The sequence below is a fragment of the Larimichthys crocea genome, chromosome XV (assembly GCF_000972845.2).
Source record: "Larimichthys crocea isolate SSNF chromosome XV, L_crocea_2.0, whole genome shotgun sequence".
NCBI classification, from domain to species: Eukaryota; Metazoa; Chordata; class Actinopteri; family Sciaenidae; genus Larimichthys; species Larimichthys crocea.
This window is the reverse complement of record NC_040025.1, coordinates 18,731,667-18,753,676: the sequence shown is the minus strand read 5'-3', so window position 1 is coordinate 18,753,676 and position 22,010 is coordinate 18,731,667. Positions and strand designations below refer to the sequence as shown.

Below are 22,010 nucleotides of genomic sequence, written 5' to 3'. Positions count from 1 at the left end.
TCTCTGGATCTTTTTCTCCTCATTTCACCTCTCCCTCTTTCATAGATCTTCTGCTGAGCACTGCGAGTCTCAGGCAGACAGATGTTCCTCATATGTTTGCTCTGAAAAGAGTTTTTTTTTTCCCCCCCCTTTGCTTGTGCGTGGGTGTAACGCAAATGTAACACAGTGGTGATAGCAGGAAGTCAGAGGTTACTCTCAGGTCTGATTTTTTTATTTTTTTTGTCCTTAATAACTTTTCACATGGGACACGTGTTTGTGGAAAGATGTGTGTGTGGGCTTTTTCTTTTTTTCTTTTCTGGATTATATGACTTTCATAATTCTCCCAAAGGGAAAAAAAAAAAATCAGACTCGATAGATTTTAAGTGGTTTGAACCCTTTTTACATTTCCACCACCATAAAGCAGAAATAACAAGAAGTTAATCTCATATTTGATAATTCATATTTCAATTCATTTCACATTCATCACTTTTAAAACCATTATTTTAATTTTTGAGGACTCCAGGTTTCAACATGCTCCAAATTAATTATTAGGGCAGAATAAGAAATGGGAGCCAGTAATGAGTCTGGTATGGTAACTCCATTCTGTCAAGAAACTAGGCTACCATTTAGTTAGTCAAGGGAACCTTCTCTGAGATTTTCCTTTTTTCCTCTTTGCTCATTACTTTAATTGTAATTGTAATCCTTTATTGGAGCTGTCTGCAGTAAAGGAGAGTTATGGTACGAGTGGGGGCGCGAGCCATAGAGATATTTCATGATTATTGGAGAAGACGGTCACTAGGTGGCAGCCACTAGTTCGGCCTCGCTGTAATTACTGGGTGGGAAGTGATGAGGAGAAGGTGTGTGTGTGTGTGTGTGTGTGTGTGTGTGTGTGTGTGTGATATCTCTGACTGTAACGCGCTCCTTCAAAGAGAAAAGTCGAATAAATTTGGTCACCTGCCATTTTACAGTCAAAGTATTTATTATTTGTCATATTGACTGTAATCATGCTACACGTCCTACAGAAGCACCAAACAAAGGCCATGAGGGGAAATATGAATCTATTTTTATATTTCCATGTTTAATTTCAACTAAGTAAACTTATTTTAAATGTTATCTGGAAGCTATATTTCACAGTTTGAGCTCATGCAAAGTGGTGTAGGGTGTAATGGTGACCTGACATCAGTTGTATTCAGTTTCCCATGGCCATACGTTTACATGTGACACCTCTACACGCCGCAGCTTGTTTCAGTGGTCGTGGTGAAGTTTTCTCCTTTTGAAAAGCATAAAAGCTCAATTCTCTGTTTCTCAGCACAACACTCATTTTGCATCATGCGCTGTTTGTTTCGGTGGTTAATGATACAGGAAGGGCCCTCCATTTTATTGTTGCTGTGTTGCACTTTTTCCCCTCCTCGCCCAACCCAGCAGCGAGCCTCCTTAGAGGACTCTGTATGAATTCTCACTGTCATGTCCAAGGACGAGTGGCGCAGGGTCAGCTAATTGCTTTTATGATTATGATTTCACGTCAGATTTATCGTGCATGCTCGGAGCACATCTTCCAGGTCCTGCCGACGTTGCTGGCTCAGATGGGGAAAATGAGTTTACAGCTTCTGGCTGTGACTTCTTGTTTAAGTGCAGGTCACACTTTTTGACTCATTAGAGTTGAACGCAGGGGGTGAATCACACAGGCTTTTCCTGGAAAAGACTGTTTTCTATGTCAGTAACTGTACTTGTGTTTCTCATATTTGGCCACAAAAGAGTATTTCTTTACTTTGTCTACAACATGTGCTACAGTTTGGAGGTCATGAGTGAGGAATGACACAGACAAGGATTTTTGGTTTTTCTGTCGTTTGAACTTTTTACGAGCCATAAATCTCTCATCTTCATTTCTGTTCTCAGATGAAATCATTACGCTTATTCCCCTCATAGTATGCCAGAATTATCAGTTGCCTTCTTTTTGATGTTGCTGACTTTTTTTTTTTTTTTCTGACGGTTCCTCCCACCTCTTTGAAAACGATGAGCACAGATGAGTCCAACCCATTTTATAAATTTTATTTATTTTGTGGTTTCTGCCTCATGTGTTGAGCTGGACTAGATCTGCGTTGCCAACCCTGACAATGGCGCTTTTATCTTTTGGATTTTTGATGAGAGCATTGAAAATCCTTTAATTCACTGCAAAGTTCATTGTAAATGAAGAAGAAGCTGCTGTCATTGTATGTCAATAATACACATATTTTATGTAGATAGAGTTTCATGTCATGACCCGTGGCTCTTGATTTGTTGCAGTAATCTGACCTGGCTCTGACCTTCCTGGCTGGGCCGCAGTGTGACTAGTGACAGATGCAGCCTGGGAATATGGTTTGGATAGTGTTCCAATGCTCAGAGGAATGTTAAAGCTAGTTTTACGCAAAGTTCATTTTGGAGACACATGTAAAGTCTGTGATTAAGCCGAATTCAATAAACTTTAATGAATGCTTAGGACTTTACTTGTAGGGTTTTTCGTCTCAGCAAGTATATTAATGTAAACAGCATTGGTAACAGAGCTGTAATTTCCTATTCTCCCACAATTTAGTGAACTGTCATAATATGTTTACTTAAGAAATGATAGAAATACGACACCAGTTTAATTACAGCGTAGTCATTTTGCCTCAATATACTTGGGAAAGTGGCCTTATTGAGCTGAGCTTCCTTTATACTCTCTATTCTGCTTTGTAATTACTTCAGCTTGATTTATCGTCTTTTCTTTGTGTTTATGGTTGTAAACTGCTCGAGTGAGTAACTTGGTCTGAGAGTGGCTTGTCTCCTTGCAGCGAGGCTGGAAATCTCCCGATGAATCTGAGATGTCTCCGCTGTCAAGACTGCTCACATCGCTCTCAGCCTCCAATGTCACTTTCAAGGCATAATTACACAAGTTGTGTTGATTAGTATGAGAAGCAATTACGCTGGCTTTCCGCCGCAAATGGAGAATGTGATGGCTCTTGATTGACAGGAAGCATCCTGGCTTTAATAAGTAAATGACTATGGTAATTCAGGTACTGAGACCCTTTGATTTGTCAGCATCTTTCTCATTTTTGTGATGTCCTCTGATTTTAATGAACATGAATTTGATTGAATCCCCCTTCATTTCCCCCTGTCCCTGCACTCGTCTTTTTGCCTGTCTCTCTCTTCTCTGACCAGCAAGCCCTCTCACAAGGGAGACATATGCTTACGCTTTCAGAGCTATCCTGAACAATCTTGCTGCCGATGCTGAATTTTTTCTCTGTGAATGAAATCCAGTGTGTAAAAATAAAAAAAAAATAAAAAAAGAAAGAAATATACAACATGCAATTTTGCCACACACAATTCAAAATGCTTCCCAGCACATTATGCTTTCACAAGTGTGGAAATCATAGGAAAAATTATTTGTAATTGACACTTTGGGGAACATTTTTTTCTCTTTTTATCTGGCTTCCCAGTAAGTTATTAGCCCTTAATTTGTCGGCAAGCTCCCCTACAGCGCCAGATATTTGTTCAAATGCTGGGATCCCCTCAGTGCATTTGTAACTACACTTCTGAAAATGCTGCCCTGTCTAATTATGTAATATAATACTGCCTTTTAGGCAAGTTTCTTTTAATTGAATAATATTAGCTCTAGCTAAGGAAAAGCTATTGGAACAGCAATACTTAAAATAGCTCTCTATACTATATAAAATACACAGTAGTCTAGTGTAAAATGTAGTGGAGGGGCTGCAACTCATTTTATAAATACACCAATCTTGTAGACTTAAAGCTTTTTAGCTAAGATCTGTGTGTTTTAGATATTTGAATTAGGGCCAAACATTTAAATAATGCTGAAATGTGATTGGCCCAACCCTCAGTCTCATATTTCTTTCTTTGTTAACCACACTTGGCCTAATCAAGTAATTCCCTGTTTGTCTTAGTAACCCCCTATAGAGTCATACATGCATAAATATAATAAAATAATTTGCTCTTGCACTCCCTAGCCCAGCTGTAATTTATATGGATTGAATGAGTGCTGCATTGTGGAAAAGCACGAGTGGACCAAATGCTCGTTTGTCACCTCTAATAAATGTTGGAATGTAAATTATGAAGTTATGCTTCAGATGTAAATGCACTTTATTCCAGTCCTTTAATGTAAACAGCCCACTCCAATACATTACGGGGGTGGGGTGGGGGGCAGACGGGGATCTGACTTGGAATTTTGACTGTTTTCACAATCAATAATAAACACAAAAGAGCCGAGATGGGGAACATTATAACATATCTGAAGTCGGGTTCATAAATTATTGCATGAAAGCAGGCTTGTACACCAAAAATGTAAATACATTAATGTTATTAATAATGTAGTGACTAATAGTTCTATCAAGACTGTAATAGCAGTTTAATGGAATATGACAGCAAGAATGTATTACACTTCTTACATTTAGACGGGACCTCACATGACATTTATCAGGGATTTCTGAAACAATTTTTTTGATTATTTTGTTAAGTTAATTGCTTCTTTTCCCCCCAACGTCTTCTCTGGGAGAGGGGCAAAAAACTGGTAATGGATATTAATTAATATGTGTCAGTTTTCGGGGTTTGATTAAAAATAATGAAAGCAAAATGCTAATGGGATTTCAGAGTTTCTCTGTGTGTGGCACCCTGAGATTGTGGCTTTATCTGGGGAATCAGGAAAAAAAAGAGATAGTGGGCTACTCACTAGACTAAAACGAAAGTGACAGAATACAGAAACTGAGATAAATTATCTCAAACCCCCTGCAAAAATAGAGCACTTATGTTAAAATATTGCACTCTAATTAGCCTAGCTTAAAATGTGTGATAAAGAGACGTGTTGACAGTACTGTAAAGTTTTCAGTTCGTTAAAATGAAAAGTTGAGCCTGCCCTACAATTCATCTCCTTTTCTCAGAATGACGCTACGCTCACCTGCAGCGGAAGGAGTTTTATTTCTAAACGAAACAAACACTTGAATCATTTCTGACAAGTTGCTGTCTTGGCAAGTTGTTTTTCGGGCTACTGTAATGTGTTCCTAATATATAGTTGTTTGCCAGAAAGAGGATATATGGGCTTGTTTTTCCGAAAAGTTACAAAGCCCGTGTTTTTTCAAGTGGTTTTTGGCCTTTCATTTAAATTAGACGTTCTTCATCCCTCTTTAAAATTGAGCTACACTTCACTTGGCACTGATTACAGCGGCACGTCAATACCTTCATCCATAGTCCACTACAGTCAGCATGGAGAAACCCTTGCCAAGACTTCTTTGTGTCTGTGTGCAGTCTTCAGCAGAAAGAGGACTTTTAAAAGCTATCATTAAGGTGGGGCACAAGTGTAGACCAGCAGTGAAACAGAGGCTGGCACAGTAAAAAAGCAACCGTAGCCACTGGCACAACTGACAATTATCCAACACCTGGACTGGCTCCCCTCCCTGGTATGTGCGTCAAGACTGTCGACTTCTTGTTAATGCAGTGATTAACAGGAAGATTGCATTTGTTTTCCTATGCAGCTCTCTTGGCAGCCGTACTTTGCTCTCTCTTTGATTAAAATAGTAGATGGATGAATGCATTGTGACTCTGTCATGAACTTTAAAAAAAAAGGGTGAGAATGAGATAATAGAAACAAAATAACTTGGGGGAAAAAAGGCAGAGGGCTTTTTTGTCATTTCCTGATTGTACGAGTGGCCTGCAATCTTGTGGAAAGATCCAACACTCTTTGGTTGTCCCCAAATATGTCAGATTTTTGTATATCTGCCCTCATAACTTGCAGTTTTTCCCTGTTTTATTTACTGTCACTAGTGACTTGCTTTCTGTCCATCCCTTCTCATATCTATAGGACTACGTCATGGATTTCTCCCCCTCCATACTGTGTGGAAAGTAGTTTTAGGTATCATGGGGACGAGAACCCTTTTCTCGTGAAGGAGCTTCGTCAAACAGCCCCGTACTTTTGAAATGCAGAGAGTGGCATTGTCATGTGTTTTCTGTGTCAAGGTCGACAGAAAATGTCAGAACAGGTGCACGTCTGCTGCTGAGCTGCTTGCCAACTCAGCCCCTTTGCTGTAACATGCCACCCTGTGTGACATTATAGTGGTTCACTGTGGGTTGTCTCCTCTCCCTTTTTCTTTTGGACGAGCCGGGTAAAACATGTACTTTTCCCCGTCACCACGTGAGTTGATGTAGAGTTCAGATGGGTGTTGACGCCTTAACTTTGACCACTGCCTCTCACGTAGTCACAAAAAGTATGGGTGCTGCGCTGGAGTGACGTGCAACATTCCTTTCTGATTACTCCTTTTTTTTTTTGCTCTCTGGTTTTTTCATGTTTAAAAATTCCCATTTTAGAAGACAGAATTTTGATGGAGAGAGAAATCTGTTACTTCAGAAGAAGTTATTGATCATGGTTGTCCAAACAGCACAAAGAAATGAAATATATTTTTGAAAAGTTAATAATTGAGCTGTGAGAACATAAATGTATGCAAATGTCCATGTTCTAAAACAGTTTTATGTGTTTGATGCATATCTCTGTCACCTACATTTACAATCTGCATCAGGCAAACATGCTGCAAAACCTGAAAATCTGTCTGAACTTCTCAGAAGAGGCGGATTATGTTTAGGTGTGGCGTGTGCTGTATACACCAAATGTCACACAAGCTTTTGTCACTTTATGACGTTATAACCGATGAAAACTCCAGTGTGTAGCCTCGCTGGTTCAGAAAGGCTGAAACGAAGAATTATTATTCGATCTGACGAGCTGTCGTGTTTGTATCCTCTCTGGCATCGGGTTAAATGAGAAGAAAGAGAACTGCTACTTCTGTGACCCTGATGAGTGTTGCTTTCTGACGCTGTCAGCAACACACTCTTTTTATGCTTATCCTACTCTCGAGGTTAAATTCTTACTGGCAGTTGGAAGCCTCCAGAAATGGAGAATTAGCCAACATTTTTCTTTGTCACTTAGTGTGATCAGGAACAGACTCTGCCTGCTCTCTTTCTCCAGAACCGAAACGAAGATCTGCTGCCTTAAGTTTCCTCCCTCATTCGATGGTGATTTCAGTCTGACTTATCTGCTGCTGTGGTTGTGTGGCCCATTGTCTTGGCAAGTGTGTCTAAATGTTTCTGACAGGTCTCAGTGAAAGACAGGCCGCAAGGGTAAACTGCCAGGCTTTTTCTCTCCCCGTTAACTTTACTCGTACCACCCCTGACCAGTAGATGGCGATGTTAATCTTCTCTGGCTGCACTCCTGCCTCAACGCGTCTCCCTTAGCACCATCCTTCTCCTCTCCTTCTCTCTGTGGCACTCGCTGAGGAAAAAGAGGGGTCTCACCCCGTGTGGAGGGTCATGCCACCAATTCCTGGCCCCCTTTGAAGACCATGAAATTGCTGATCCAAGACGCACGATTAGTGCATTCAGCCTATTGACTGGAGAAGGGTTGATGCGCGATTATAATGTCACTGGAATGTCACAATCTGTCTGGTTGTCTTTGTGAGCATACTCTCATCCGGTGGCACAGTGTACCCAAGAAGGAGTAATTTGATCAATAAAAGGACACCTCTCTCTCTATTGTCTCTGGCCTCTCTACTCTAGTTTTATTAGTCAATTTGGCAGGCTGGCAGGACTGCACACAAAACTGAAGCCAACTCACTACATCTTCACCCAGGCTCCCTGCTTGATTTGCCTATCGCAGTGGTTCACTTCAAGTCGCTTTGCTGTGTTTGGATTGCAGGGTGAGTGTTAGTGTTTGTGTGTCTTTGGGTGGGTGCTGCCTCTGTGAGAGGAGCAGTTTGGATCAACAGAGGAGGATAGGCTTGTCAGTGTAAGTTGCTTGTGACGGAGGCAGCTTTTCTTCTGACACCACAACACAACTTCTGTGGTGTGTCGCTTGGACACAAGCTTCACGTTGTTTGCTGCTGGTGCCGCTTGCGTTTTGCCTCAATCAACTAATTGAATGTGAAAGGCTTGCAGGCCTTGATGATATGAAGGACAACACACACAGAGCGGTGGCAGTTTTAAGAAAAGCCTTTGTGTTTTGTTTGTGTGACTGTAGCTGGTCGCTTCTGCCATTTCTGTGCACAGAAGAACTTTTAAGTGATTCATGCAGATCGGTTTATTGAGGCTAAACAGTTTTCATTGACCTTTTTGTTCATTTAAAAAAAATCTGTTTACAATAATCTCATAAGATAAAATGACTCCTTTTGTGTGTTTGGTAATCTACAGGGTGGTGGACATTCACCTTAGTGCAGTTTCTGTTCATTGTGTGAAATAAAATAACCTACATATGTCATCATTTTATGCAAAGAAAATGAAAGTCAGCAAGCAAAGAGCTGTGATAAAACTTTATATGCTGTTTTATTTTTTTTGTAAATTCATATTCATCTAGTCGATGTCTCATTTTTAGCAACAGAACTTTGCGTACATAACACATTTCGAAACCAAATCATAACCACATTTTTTTAAACACATTCCACTGGTCTAAAGTTGCATCGTGAGCGCTCTTGTGTTAAGTGACGCTCATTCCCCGCACTGAAAAGCACATGGAGCCGCTTGTCACAGAATGTCATCATTGACTGTAAAAGAACGGTGGAAAAAAAGAAAAAGAAAAGCTTCGAATTACAGGAAAGAGGCACTGCATTAAAGAACAAAGGAGATCGATGGCAGTACATTAAATTTTATGCGAATGAAAAAAAAATCAACTAATTAAAATTGATTACTCCTGCTTTGTAAATGTGTTTCTGAATTAAATTATTGTATGAAAACATTTTGACCAATCGAGGAGCTGAGGAAGTATCCATTACTGGATTGCAGCTGAGAAGGGGCTGGAATGTTTTGTGGTGGCTAAGTAGTTTGTTGTGCTCCACTGCGACTCCCCTCTTGCACCCCCACTGCTAAAGTGCCATGGGTTAATCTCTGATGACCCTCATCTCTCAGAGCAGCTCCAGACTCATGGTTTGGGCCTTTTACCTGAATTAAAAGGAATTTGTGGGCTATATAAGTATTTTTGTCCAAAGTGGGTGAAAGTGAGGTGTCACTGACGGAGTCGCTGCTCTTTAGTCATCGGGGCTCTCGGGGCTCTCAAGGCCCCGCTGGGGATGTCCTTATCTAAACAGTCATCTGTCTCGCTAGTTAAGCAAGGGCAACCCCAGGCAGCACGACTGACAGTTACACATTAAGAAATGTCAGACTTGGCTTTATACCATATCTCTCAAGCTAGTTTTGCCACATGTTCCTCTTCAGGTTTAGATCTCACAGGAAAAAAAGCAATGCTTCACTTTGTTGTTGCTTCATCTGTTTTCTGTTTATACTGCTTCCTCATTCTGCGCTGAAGTGTCTTCATTTTTGAATCCTGTTTCTCAGATCTTGAAAGAGGGCTAAATTATTATAGTTTTTTTTTACAGGCAACCTGTAATTCATACCTCACATTTGTTGTCTCTATTTTTAATTTTCACGCTATAACTTAGATTTACAATATGAACGACTTGAAGCAAGACAAGACATTATTATGCATACCCAGCATATTGGGTCATAAAATATGTTTTGAAATAAAAAATTAAACCACAGTATAAATTGCTTTCTGTGTCTCTAGAAGAGAATACGTGTGAGTGAACATTTTCCTTGTTAACCTCAGTGAATCTCCCAAGGCTGTGTTTTCTGTATTTATCTGTACTCCTCACGGTCTTTATAGCTTGATAGTGCCCTCGCTGCATCAAATGCACTTTAGCCCTTCGTGTTTCCTACCGTTGAACCTACTCAACTTTTCCATGTTTGTGATGACAGAGCTCTGATAGGGAAATGCTGCTGAATGGAAAGTTTGGTCTGAACATGCAGTGGTCTTAAAAAAAAAAAAAGAAAAAGTGATTTCCGTCCACCAGCCCCCCCTTTACAAAACTTGCATAATGCGCTTTTGATGTCATGATTGTAGCCTCGCCCATGGGTCTAAAAGTGACACTGATACAGCGCTGTATGTTATTTTTAAACCTTTGCAAAGAAAATGTCAATGAAGTTTTCCACAACCCTTTTTCATCTATTGAAATGTTGACTCTGACCTTTAAATTTCAAAAGCTATGATCACTTGATAAAGACTGACCACATTGAGAGTAGAACACACAAAAAACTAACCCACGGAGTTACTCTTATTTACTGTACTGTTTAAACAACTGTAAAATCAGATTTAAACCAGGTTATAGTTTGGCAAGATAAGAAGAAAAAAGTGCTTTTTTTCAGTACTCCTTTATCAGATTTCACTGAAGCTGAATTTCAGTAGTGTTTGTTCATTTAAGAGAAAAAGCCTTTTTGTACAGCTTTGTGTCAGCATGGTTTATCTCCAGCAGGGCAGTTGAAGCTCCTGCAGTGTCTGAACAAGTGTGGATGTGAAGGTTAGCTAAATGATTGGGTCTGCACCTCACTTCCTGATGTCTCTCAGGGTCAATAATTTCCTATTGCTCTTCCCTTGAGACCCTGCTTCCTCCACTAAAGGTCACATTAAGGTGGAAAAGATGTCACAATTAGAAGGGCATTTAAAGCTGCTCTTTTAAAAAGATTAAAAAGCACTGTTGGCCACATCAAGGAGTCAGGCGACTAAAGGAAACACAATAATTGCATTAAAACTTCATTCCTTTCTGGCAGGGCTCTGGTATCAGAAAGGTATTGGGTTAAGTCATTTAAGACAGCCGTCCCTGATAGCAAATCATCCATGAAAGCACCAAATTAATATAGAGCTTCATTTTTCGCCCTCTCTCACTTTCTCTCGCTTTTGGTCCTCCAAACGTGTGTTTGGGGGGGAAATTTGAGACTAGCCTAACACAATTTTTGTTCATGTCTATCAGTCTGTTATTATATCAGGGGCACTTCTCCACAAATGTACAGGCCGGGGCAATTTGGAATGAATTGATTCACACTGAGACTGAATCCTATACTTGCTAATGATTTCCTTTTAGCCCCTCCATTGCACCCCTCCACCCAACTTTTAGTTTCATCATGCCCCCAGAATGTCTTCATTGTTGCAGACCAAATGTGTAGGCTATACCTTTTTGTGGAATAGATGACACAAGCGTGTAGCAAATTTATTTTCTGTAAAGAAAAAAAATAGATGTGACTTTCTACTTTTGACTTTTCTTTATACACACTTTTTATGACACTTTGGATGGAAAATTAAGTTTAGTTAAAGCCCCGGGCTGGTAAGATGTGCAGTATTTTAAGCAACATTTCTGTGAATTGATTTAGAAGAATCTCAGATCATCAGCATCTTACCATGAACCTTTTTAAGATCGGGAAAGTCACAGCACAGTTGCTTATGCCGCTTAAAGCCTAACACTTTCAGTTCAGAGTAATTGTTAGTTGACTGGTGGTTTGGGTTGGCCCAAATAATTAAGACTGAAACAAGAGTCTTGTGTCGTTTATCTTTTTATCTGTTGTGTTTCTAAGTTTCTCTAGTTCCTTTCAAATGCTGAAACTTACTGTAACTTCTAATACCGAAACCAGCCAAAAGACATGTAAGACATGCTTTTTTTCAGTATAGAAAGTCTGAATTTCCCAAATGCTCAAATCCTGAAACGTCAGAATTCCCCTACAGCATATCCATAGATCTCACTGTACATTATAGTTAAGTGCTATTACTAGTTAGAGCAAAAATATACAACTGGTTACATGGATTCCCTCAGGCGTCCGACAATGTGGTTCGAACATAATTGTGTTTTTCGCAATTCAGGGTATCACAATTGTAATTTTCAGACAAGTGCAGTGCAAAGTCTTGTCCAATTCAAACTCAATAACATTGCTGTAATCTTGTCCGTTCATCAACTTCACTCCCTTTAAGTGTGTTGGTTAATGTTATCTCTTCCTATGATTGAGTTTTCGCCTCTTTTTCGGCTTTACCTGACACTCTATTGGTTATCTGGTTTGTAAAGATTATTGCTCTTAACATGGAGCACTTTGGTGCATTAGCAGTCAAAGCTTTACTCAAGCTTTACAAAAGGGGCTAATTGTTGTTTTAACTAAAAATGATTAACTAGTATTCCAAAAGGAAGAAAATTCACCTATTTTCTGTTTATGCTATTTATACTGGTCAACCCAAATGTGCCTCGTACCGTTATCCATCGTACTCCCTTAAAAGCCCAGTTGTATGCTACCCAACACTATAACTGGGATGATCCATAAGTCAATAACAAGACAAGACTGAAACCTGTGCAATGTGGTTATAATTGATTGAGATGTCTGGGTGGAACTTGTGCAAAGCATCTATGTCATCTGCTAAGAAGTGCACTTTTCCTTTCCCTGAAGATCTACCACTACAGTTTTAACCAAATGGACATTTGCCTCATTAGTGTGCCGCTGAGCTAGCTGCGGTCCTTTCTAAGATGTCATACTTATGCCTATTAACATTGACACAATTTTCTTGTCAATGTTGTGCTATTGAAGTTTTAAGGCAATGTAAACAAGGTTTGCTCATTCAGCATATTCTCCCTCTATTAGATCATTACCTCTCACAGGGCCCACACCACTCTGTTATCTACTGGAATAAATATTATAATATTACATTTTAGTGCGTTTATTATCTCTGGTTTCTGCCTTTACCACAAGTAGTCTTGTTGAACGGAGAGGTTTGCCAAGAGTGGAATGATTTTGTCTTGTTATCAAAGGGATATTTTCTCTGTGTTTTGACTGTATCTTTTGGCCCAGAACATCAGTTGGGGGTTCACCATGCAAATGGTTTAATCTGCTTGTCACAATGAAGGTTCCGGGTGACTGACTTTAATAAGCCCTCAGCATATAGCGATACAGGAAATTCCATACCCCTTGCGTAACCCTTATGTACATCAAGGTCACGGAAGTGTCACAGTGAAATGCTAGATTAGTGTCTAAATAAATTGCTGCAGCATCTCTTGGGATGAATCTGGTACATTTTGATAAACTTCACTCTTGAAGTTTCATTACTGCGTATATCTTACAGTAGCCCTACGATAGAATAGAAAAGTCTGCAGCGAGTCTGTGGATGCTGCATGTATTGTCATGTGTAACTAATTGAAATAAAACAGTCATTAAGTTGCTTTTGAGCTTATTCATAACCTTCTAAAGAAGAGTCAAATATATCTTCAGAGTTTCCATAAAGTTGCCTGTGCTGTGATCCTCTACTGTACTGTGTGGTTGTCACAGAAATCTAGCTCTTTACGCAGCTTCCCTGCCACACCTACCCCTTGGACAAGTTTAAACTGCAATTCTTTTGGATTGAAACGGGTTCATAGTATATGCAATGCATTACCCAAAATGAATTACCACTGGCAGGGCGCTCAATCACTTTGTATCTTTCAACACTAAGAGAAAAGAAGAGTAATCAAAACCTTTCAACCTATTAGAGGGATGACTTTTACAATTGAATCACGGGGACCACAGGTGCGATAATAAGTCATCTAAACCTCCCCTCCAGTGTGTTTCCCCTTTCTCTGTGTTCTTACATATTTATCTATTTTAGGAGGCGCCACTTCATGGCGCCCACTCCAAATTTATGTTTTAATGCCATTTGAGGAAGATTTTTTTTCGCACTCCAATTCTTGGAAATGCATACTGGGGTGGAAAATTAAGGTGCATCTCGAAGGAAAACATAATAGAATCGATGAACGCGGTGCACTTAAAACTACTGATGTTCTGATGCTATTTAACGTTCTAGTGCATTAACGTTTCAAGTCATTACAACATTCAGGCTGGGTGATTTGATCATGGCAGGTTTTTAACTGGAAGAATTACAGAAGTTTTCAGCCTAGGATTCTCAAGTTATTAGATACAAATGATCACCTCTGCATTAAGTATAGATTTTCTTCCACTGCGCACTTAAGAATGGAAGTTTGTCTTTAAGAGGGTAATAGCAAATTAAGCTCCATACTCCATTTGTCCAGCACTCTTGATGGGCTAATTTTATAACTGCTGATTTGGTCATTCCCCACATTTAGCTGGAAAGTGGTCAGGTGGTCTTTCCTCCTCACTGCCGGGTGTGGGGGCTTAGAAGCAACTATCAAATGGAATCCATTTATGTTTTTTTCTCCTCGATTTATAACGAACCTTTTCCTTAAAGCGGGTCTAGACTGTTGTTTGTACTGTTAAAAGCCTCACTTTCCTGCAGACCTTATCTTCTTCCTCTCACATTATTTCATTGTGAGGAATTAAATCACATTTGTCTCTTCCCAGATTACCACTGCTGTAAAATTTCTACAGAACCCAAAAGTACGTCAGAGTCCCTTGGCCACCAGAAAAGCCTTCTTGAAGAAAAAAGGTGAGAGATATTTGATTTCCTCTTGATTTATGTTGAATGCAGTGCAGGAAGCCTTGAAAAATACAATATATATGTCTGTCAGAAAATCACATTAACATCATAATCCATATGTGGTTGTTGACAAAATGTGGTTGGCCAGAGATGCACACGCTGTCTTTTTTTGGTAAGATTGGTCTATGAGGGTCAAAGGTTGTGGCTGTAGCTCTTTGCCCTGGGGGTTCTAACAGGGGTCGATTTAGCTTCAGAGTGCATGATTCAGGCCCTGTGAATAAATGACACACCAGTTGGGATGCTCCTTTGGGTTCAGGAAAATTAATATTGACAAACTCCCTCTGCATTTTCAATGGAATTATCAATATTGCCTTCCAGCATTTTAACCCTTTTACTTAATTTAACTGTTATCGTAAATTTGAGGCATGACACGCGGAGGTTTTCTAAGCAGGGATGGTGTAAATGTTTGCTGGCTCTTCAGTTTCTTTGCAATTCATTGAGATTATTTCTGACACATGGTAGAATATTGTTTGTGCAATAAAACTTGCAAAAAGCTTTATTACTCTGAACTCATTTAAGTCGGTTCAATATAATGCGGCGGTGGAAATGTGCAGTGTTACGCCATGTATTTCTCATAGTCGGCCTATGGCTGAGCAATGGCAGCATATACAGAGAGGGAGAGAGAGAGAGTGTGAATGTGTGGCTTTACCTCAGATAAACTTTTTGTTCAGTATTTTTATGTCAGTTCTTAGAAGAACAGGTTTGTACTTAGGGGACCGTACCTCTGCAGTGCTGGGGGACTTCGCCTGCAGCATTAGAGTAGCCAAACAGTGAAAAGTGAGCCTAAAAGCTCCATGACAGGGGAAGGTAACCTGAAACCAAATCCATGGTTGCCGGCTGCTGCTACACGCATCACATGTGGCTCTAATGACTCCTGATATCTTTTGAAATTTCTTTGTCTTTGTGTCTCATTATTGACAACTAAGGCATGTTCGTAATCTCGTGTTGGCTATCTCAAATGTAATAAGGCCTCGTCAATACCAATATGATGTCATAGTATGCCACATTTTCTTCCTACTTTCTGCTTTGTTGTAAACTCCACAGAGCTCCCTTATCCAAAATGGTATGCTCTTACTGCACTTTAAGGCCATGAAATATGTATGACGCTTTAATGCAGATTTATTTTGGAAAGTCGGTTCCACTGTAGATCTAAACAAGAACCCTCGATTTGCATAAGGACATTGATCTCAGGGAGAGAGAGAGAGAGAGGGTAAAGATGAGAGAAAATAGAGCAATGAAACACTAAGCACAAAGTATGTTTGAGTAGCACTCTGAAGTACTCATAAGATAACTCTTGACTTGTGGTTGTATAGTCATACAACAGTGAACTTAGAAAACCTTTACATTCATTCTTGAGCTTCCCCGTGTTGTTTCAGGAAAGTGCTTTACTATAACCCTTTACTTTCTATTTCTCTTCAAAACAATACTTTCTTAGAGAGCTATTTGTAAATGTTTATCTTACAGGAAATCGTGCCAGGCTATAAAGCTCCAACTCGAACATTTATATAGTAATTATCTAACTGGGTGTCATTTAATAAACAACTAATCTAAGTTGAACGGTAGGAGTCAAATTTCTTGAAGTGATAAATCATGAGTCACATTAAATTAAACATGTTTTCGTTGCCATTATTTTTGGTGCTGCGATGCACAACATTATGAATTGTACTTTGTACATTCAGATTTATATTCTCAAAAGCATACAAACAGTGTGGCTGGTATATGACAAGAATTCAATTTTGAACTGGTCTTTTTTCCTCCATAAAAATGTTTGTTAACTTTCGAATATGAATCAAATAGGATAAGTTGTGATGATACCAATTAGTTGCTGCCTTTCAATACTCCTGTTTCTGTACCCAGCATGTATTGTCCTCTCAACCTTTTGGCCGAGAAACTCAATCATCCTCCTCCTCTCACAGTCGCCGCAGCAAATGTGTCAGTCTTAATTTCTAATACAGTTTAATGTCATATTTATGTAAATACTTCTGGATTTTACTCTATATTAACAGCCAGAAATGTCAAAGCACACATAAAATGAAACAATACCATCTCCCGGTAGAGTGGAATTTAAATTGGATTCCTCTTGCTGCCAGTACTTACGCTGGACAGCTGATGAAGAGGAAAATAGGGCCCACTTTGATTGCATGTTGCAGAATCTTTACACAATAATCTCGCTCGTGCATATTATTTCCCTGCACATTTGAGCCCTAATCTGCACTGAAGGATGCCGCTCTGGTTACATCTCTTTTTTTCCAAAGAGATCCTAATAGTGTGGTTTATTTCAATATTCATTGAAAAATATAATTTTCTGTTTTCCTTCAACTGTCAATTTCAGGGTATGAATTGGCAATTATGCAGTCCAATATTTCTAGCTGCCCTTCTTGAGTCCTTGTTGAATAAACTGTCTGAAATATTGAAACTTTGTCACTTAGATGTAATATAAATCAAGATTTAAACCCAGAGTTGTTTTCTTTTTTTTGTTTCTTTGGCAGAAGAGTGGGGAAATGAATTGCATTTAAAGCCATCTTGAAGCAATTTTGCTTGACTTATTCTCTGCCAAGATCAAGTAAATTTTATTGTGTTTGACTAAAATATAATGCGCTACAGTCTCATCTAGTGAATTGTGCCATCTATGTCCTCTACAATTAACAGATGTAACGACTAAAGAACGCCGGGGCCCCATTTTGGCACCGCCATTTAGCCCAGACAATTAGCAGTTACACACATAATTACCACAAAAAATCAAATTCTCAGGACAAAGTCAACAACATTTTCCAGCTTTCAACATGTCACTTTGACCGTGGCCCTTAAACTGACATCACTCAGCTGCTCGCAGATCAACTGACTAAATGCAGTTTGTCTGGGAAAGTAAAGCCCAGAGAGTACACATACATTGTTGCATTACAGGTAAATTCAGCATGTGAAACAGGCACAGTACATTCTCTGTCAGTGAGACATAAATGATGGCTTGACTTATTTCTTTTTTATACCGTCCCAGTTGTTATTGAGTTGGATAAATAATGCTAATAGATTTCACCCTGAGTAGAGGGCCAGTGATCGAGGGTCACAGGGAACACAGGTAGACTATGGTCTATTACCATACCTGCTATGAAGGTAAGGATAAGGTTCATCATCCAAGGTATTAATAGGATGCTGTTTGTAAGTGGGGTTATGTGACTCACCTCTCGGACAAAAATGACAATGACCAAGGCCTGCATAGAAGGTAAAGGGATTGATGTGGTTATAAATTACTCCACGGCGCCACCTAGCCTAGGCCTTGCCTACTTTGTCATCAGTACAAGGCGATAAAGCAGGGAAATGAGAGCAGAGTCCCCTTTTTTAATACATAAATGAATACTCTATGAGAGTGGTCATTATTTAGGGCATGCTATTTTCAAGCAGTTATACTGATCCAAATGACATGTAGAATCTCCCTCGCCAGCACAGCTTGAGAAACAGGTTGAAGTTGCACTCGACTTCTTAATAACCCATTGACCTCCATCTATTTATGACCCCCGCCATGCATTTTTTTCTAAATACGATATTCTAAATGTAAGTAATTTTCACTCAAGGGCAACTTCATAATTCAGGCCTTGGAGGACATTGAAAAAGGCATTCACCTTTTACCACCCAAAATATTTTAGTAAGCAATTTTTATAATTGGCTGTCCGGCCTAGGTGCTGACCCATAAAGTCCAGAAGTGCCAGAATTGGAGAAATGGATTTAATGTAAGAGCCTTGCTGCCTCTTTGCCCTTAAAAAATACCCAGAGAATATGAGCCACTGAAAATAGAGCTGTAAATAACCTGACGAGCAATGGGTTTTCCTTTAAATAAATACCGATCAGGTTTATGTTGAAAGACAATAGAAAACGTAGCCCAGATATGCAGTTTACAGTATTTATAGCTGTAATATCGAGGTGCCAGCACCGTAATTTCATGCCCCAATGAGAATGGCAAGGTCAAAGCAAATGCTTTGGCTGAGCATCTGCTAATACGGTGACTCATAAACAGGCACTGTGTGTATCAGGTGCACCAAATAATACAGTATAATGAAATACAGAATAGCTTTCCATTATTGTTCTTTTTTATGGTGTCGTCATTAGGTGTAATTTATGTCTTAAAAAATTCATCTCCCCACAGGTCGATCTGAAATGGGGGTCCAGGGGTCATTCCACAGGTTTTGGAACCCGTAATAAATTTCACAATCCCTTTTTTGTCTTTTCCTTTTATATGTAAAACTCACTTTCACCTTGTTCCCTTTTCTTTTGGATCTAAGGGCTCTTTCATTTGCTGTTGTCTTCACCTCAACAATAAACAGATTAGAGCATAGAAACACAACTTGGCAGGCTGTAATTTGACTAGAAAACAGCTTTAGGAATCACCATGTATTTTATTTTGATGCAAAGTGAAAAAAAAACCTTTCATTTGCTGCATAAACAACATCAAAGATGTGAACATCCATTAAGATGTACATACATTAAGCTCGACAGAAGCCCAAATGTAGATTATTTAAAAAATACTTTACATTTCAAGGTGAACGGAAAAACCTGAAGCATGTTTTTATTTCTTGTCATTCTGTGAAACTGAGATCCTAGCATGTCTCACTCAATAGTCTGCCACCATGTAGTCTGCTGTGGTCAGATGAATCAGGAGTCCAGGGACACATTATTGCTTATTTGACAGTGCAGTCTGACTGCACAAACTCAGCACATGGCGCTCACCACTTCCTGGCACTCAGGACCTGCTGTAGACTACAGGCCGGCCAATATTTGCCTTCAATTATTCAACAATTTTCATGGCCATTTGAAGTCCCCGGAGCATTTAAATAGGTGACGGGAGGGACCTCCTCTTGGCGTAAGCTGTGTGGTAGATTATCAAATGATTTCTTCATGCTTTTGGGCTGCTGATACAGGGTTAGGTTAAAGTGGGATTTCTCATCATGGTTCAACCCGCTACAAAGATCTGATCTGATCACAATTAAGCAACTTAAGCAGATGTTAAAATATTTTGTTTAGAATATCTTATCCACTTTAAGAAATAGACATTTCTGCCTAACCTGTTTACATTATTAATACTCCACATGGATGTTGCTGTGTGCTTGTCATGTGAATACCACTCAGGAGGTCAGTACCAGATATTATGATCTAGCTCTGAGCAGTTACTATTAATGAAAACGTAGAGGCATCTCTTGAAAGACTGCAACTGAACCCTTTCCAATTGCTCGATTTCTCTCAAAGGATGGAGGAAGCGTATTTCGAGCTTGTGTAAAATCTCTAAATCCTGAGGGAACAGTTCAAGTAAAAGGCTCTCTTACAAAGGCAATTTTCTGTCAATAAACAAGGGAAATGGCTAAAGGAAGTAATGGTAAAATGTTACTGAGAGACACTGTTACAATGCTACAATGAGCAATACACAACATAATGTGAACTGTGGGCTTGGTGGCTGATTTTTCACCATGAAGTAAACCATAATCATTAACATCTAACTACTGTACATACCAGTTTTGGTTCTTTGTCTTTAGTTTTCTCCTAATTGTTTTGCTATAAATTGGTTAATGTTGTTTTTTTAATGTAGTTCATCGAAAGTTGTAATTATTTTTCTTTGTTTAGACTAAGATGCTCATTAAAAGATGAGACCCACAGCAATGGAAGCATATGGCGTCTGAAATAAAATCCTTTCTTGCCACAAAAGGAGATGTTCATATTAGATTTTTTTTCTCCTCCCTTCTGATTCTCCATCAGGGAGCCCTTTGCAATTTAATCATCACTAAAATCATTAAAAAGATCTGAAGATTAAATTATATTGGCATTTGCAAAATTATGTAATACATTTACATTACAATGAAGAAATTAAAATAATGCATTTTCGCTGTCTGGGGTGTATGAAATCTCCACATGGGAAATATAACTGGAGAAGTGGACAGACTCTTATTTTCTTTGCCTTTGGTGGCAGTTAATAGGCTAGCTGAGTTTCAGATTTCATTGTGTGAACCTTTTCACACCATATTCCTGTGATGGATGTCTCTGAAACAGAAACTCTCAGTGGAATGTCTGAATTATGAAGTGAAATACTTTTTTGAGAAGAGGGTAGGTAAAATTGAATGGAGATTTGACACACTTTTCTAAACTGTAGTTAAAAGATTTGTGAGGAGCTTGGGAAGTATTTAAAAATATATTATGATAGCCAAAGAGCCATTTGGTGTTTTCTATTAACGTGCAGTCACTAAACCCCCTCCGAATGTCTTAAAGGTGTGTGTCTTGATTCCAGGGCTGACGGATGTGGAGGTAGAGTTGGCCATCCAGCGCTCTGGCAGCACAGAAGAAATCCTGCCTTTGAGCCCTGTGGGGCCCCCACATCCACTCCATGCTACTCATCTGGTTCCTGCACCACACAGTGAGTGCACACATCCTTTTCTTTTCTTTGATACATGCATATAAATCATATTAATATTTATGTGCGCCACCTCACCTGAAAAAAAGGGTTTATAGTTGTGGTTAACTTAGATCCTTGTCCAGGCATGCTGTTAGAGGTCTTCCATCTTCTTGTTTATTCAAACACACTAAACAAGATTATCTGTAGTTCACCAAACACCAGGATCTTTACAAGTATTACAGACATGTGTGCCATACAACATTTGCCTTAGTTGTGAATCCAGGTACAGGGAATATGGCGTTGCACAGCATAAGCACATGAAGTCTCTTGCTGTTCTGTTTCAAGGGGTCCACCCTGGCAAGACCCCACACTGCAACCTGTATCTTTATTACCTCAGGAGGTTATGAGCGCTGTCCACTGATTTACCAATGCAGAATGAAGTCCGCGTAATGCTTAACCCATATGACAATGATTCCAGATGTATTCCACCCTCATTTATTACCACACTGTCCTTGACTCCCCTGGCATCTCATGTTTTGTAATGAAAGTGATGTTGATGGGATGGCCATGTAGTTAGGGAGACTCGCGGCTCTCCGTCCATAGTGGGGGGTTTTATATCAAAACGGCTATAAGAGAGCTGCATAATGAGGTGAGAGCGGGGAGTCTTGTATGGGGGGTCATGCTGAAAAGAGGGGGCTACCTCCCTTTGATGTCCTTGTTATGGGGACGGTGTACGGGGACCCGCATCCATCTCTGTCGAAGTAATGGATACTCTGATCTCTATTTCCACGCGGTAGAAGGACAGGAAGGCCTCCACTGAACCCAATAAATTTGAGAGGAGATTGGAAAAACGGGGGATGGAGACCACAGTTCCACAGCTTAAGTGACCAAATAAAAAAAGGAAGATGGCAGAGTGGAAGTGGTAGAGGAAAAGGGAGAGACAGAGGAAGAATGAAAGGTCCTAACGGGGGGGAAAGGAGCAAGTGAGGACCTCTGGTGATGCAGTGAGGCTTGTTCAGGGTCAACCACCTATCCCAAGGACTCCCAGGCCTTTCAGAAGCACAGTATTCTGGGATAGGTGACAGTCTATCGCAGCTATAATGTTGATGAAGACCCAAATTTATGTGGTTACCATATGGATGCAGGAGAATGATTCAAAATTTTTGATACAGAAGGTTATAGGTTCATCCCTGAATGCTGCAGCAACGATGAAAATGTGCCCTTGAGTGAGAAGAATAAAATGACATTCACCTTGAAAATATACCATATAGTCCAATATGACAGTAGGTCTCTCATTTTATTTGCATGTCAAATCATACAAGCAGTAAGGCACAAGATCAATCTGGTTTACTTACTTCAAGCCAGTAAACA

The 22,010-nt window shown here is 39.6% G+C and overlaps 1 protein-coding gene across 2 annotated transcripts in view; it reads left to right on the top strand.

Annotated features, from left to right (window-relative positions):
- pex14 (peroxisomal biogenesis factor 14) overlaps positions 1–22,010 on the top strand; it is a 45,410-nt gene that overhangs the window by 4,980 nt on the left and 18,420 nt on the right. For both annotated transcript variants that reach the window (XM_019254445.2, XM_010731454.3), the window contains exons 3-4: positions 14,134–14,218; positions 20,535–20,660. In XM_019254445.2, coding sequence (XP_019109990.1) covers positions 14,134–14,218; positions 20,535–20,660 — 211 coding nt within the window. The remainder of the gene's footprint in view (positions 1–14,133; positions 14,219–20,534; positions 20,661–22,010) is intronic.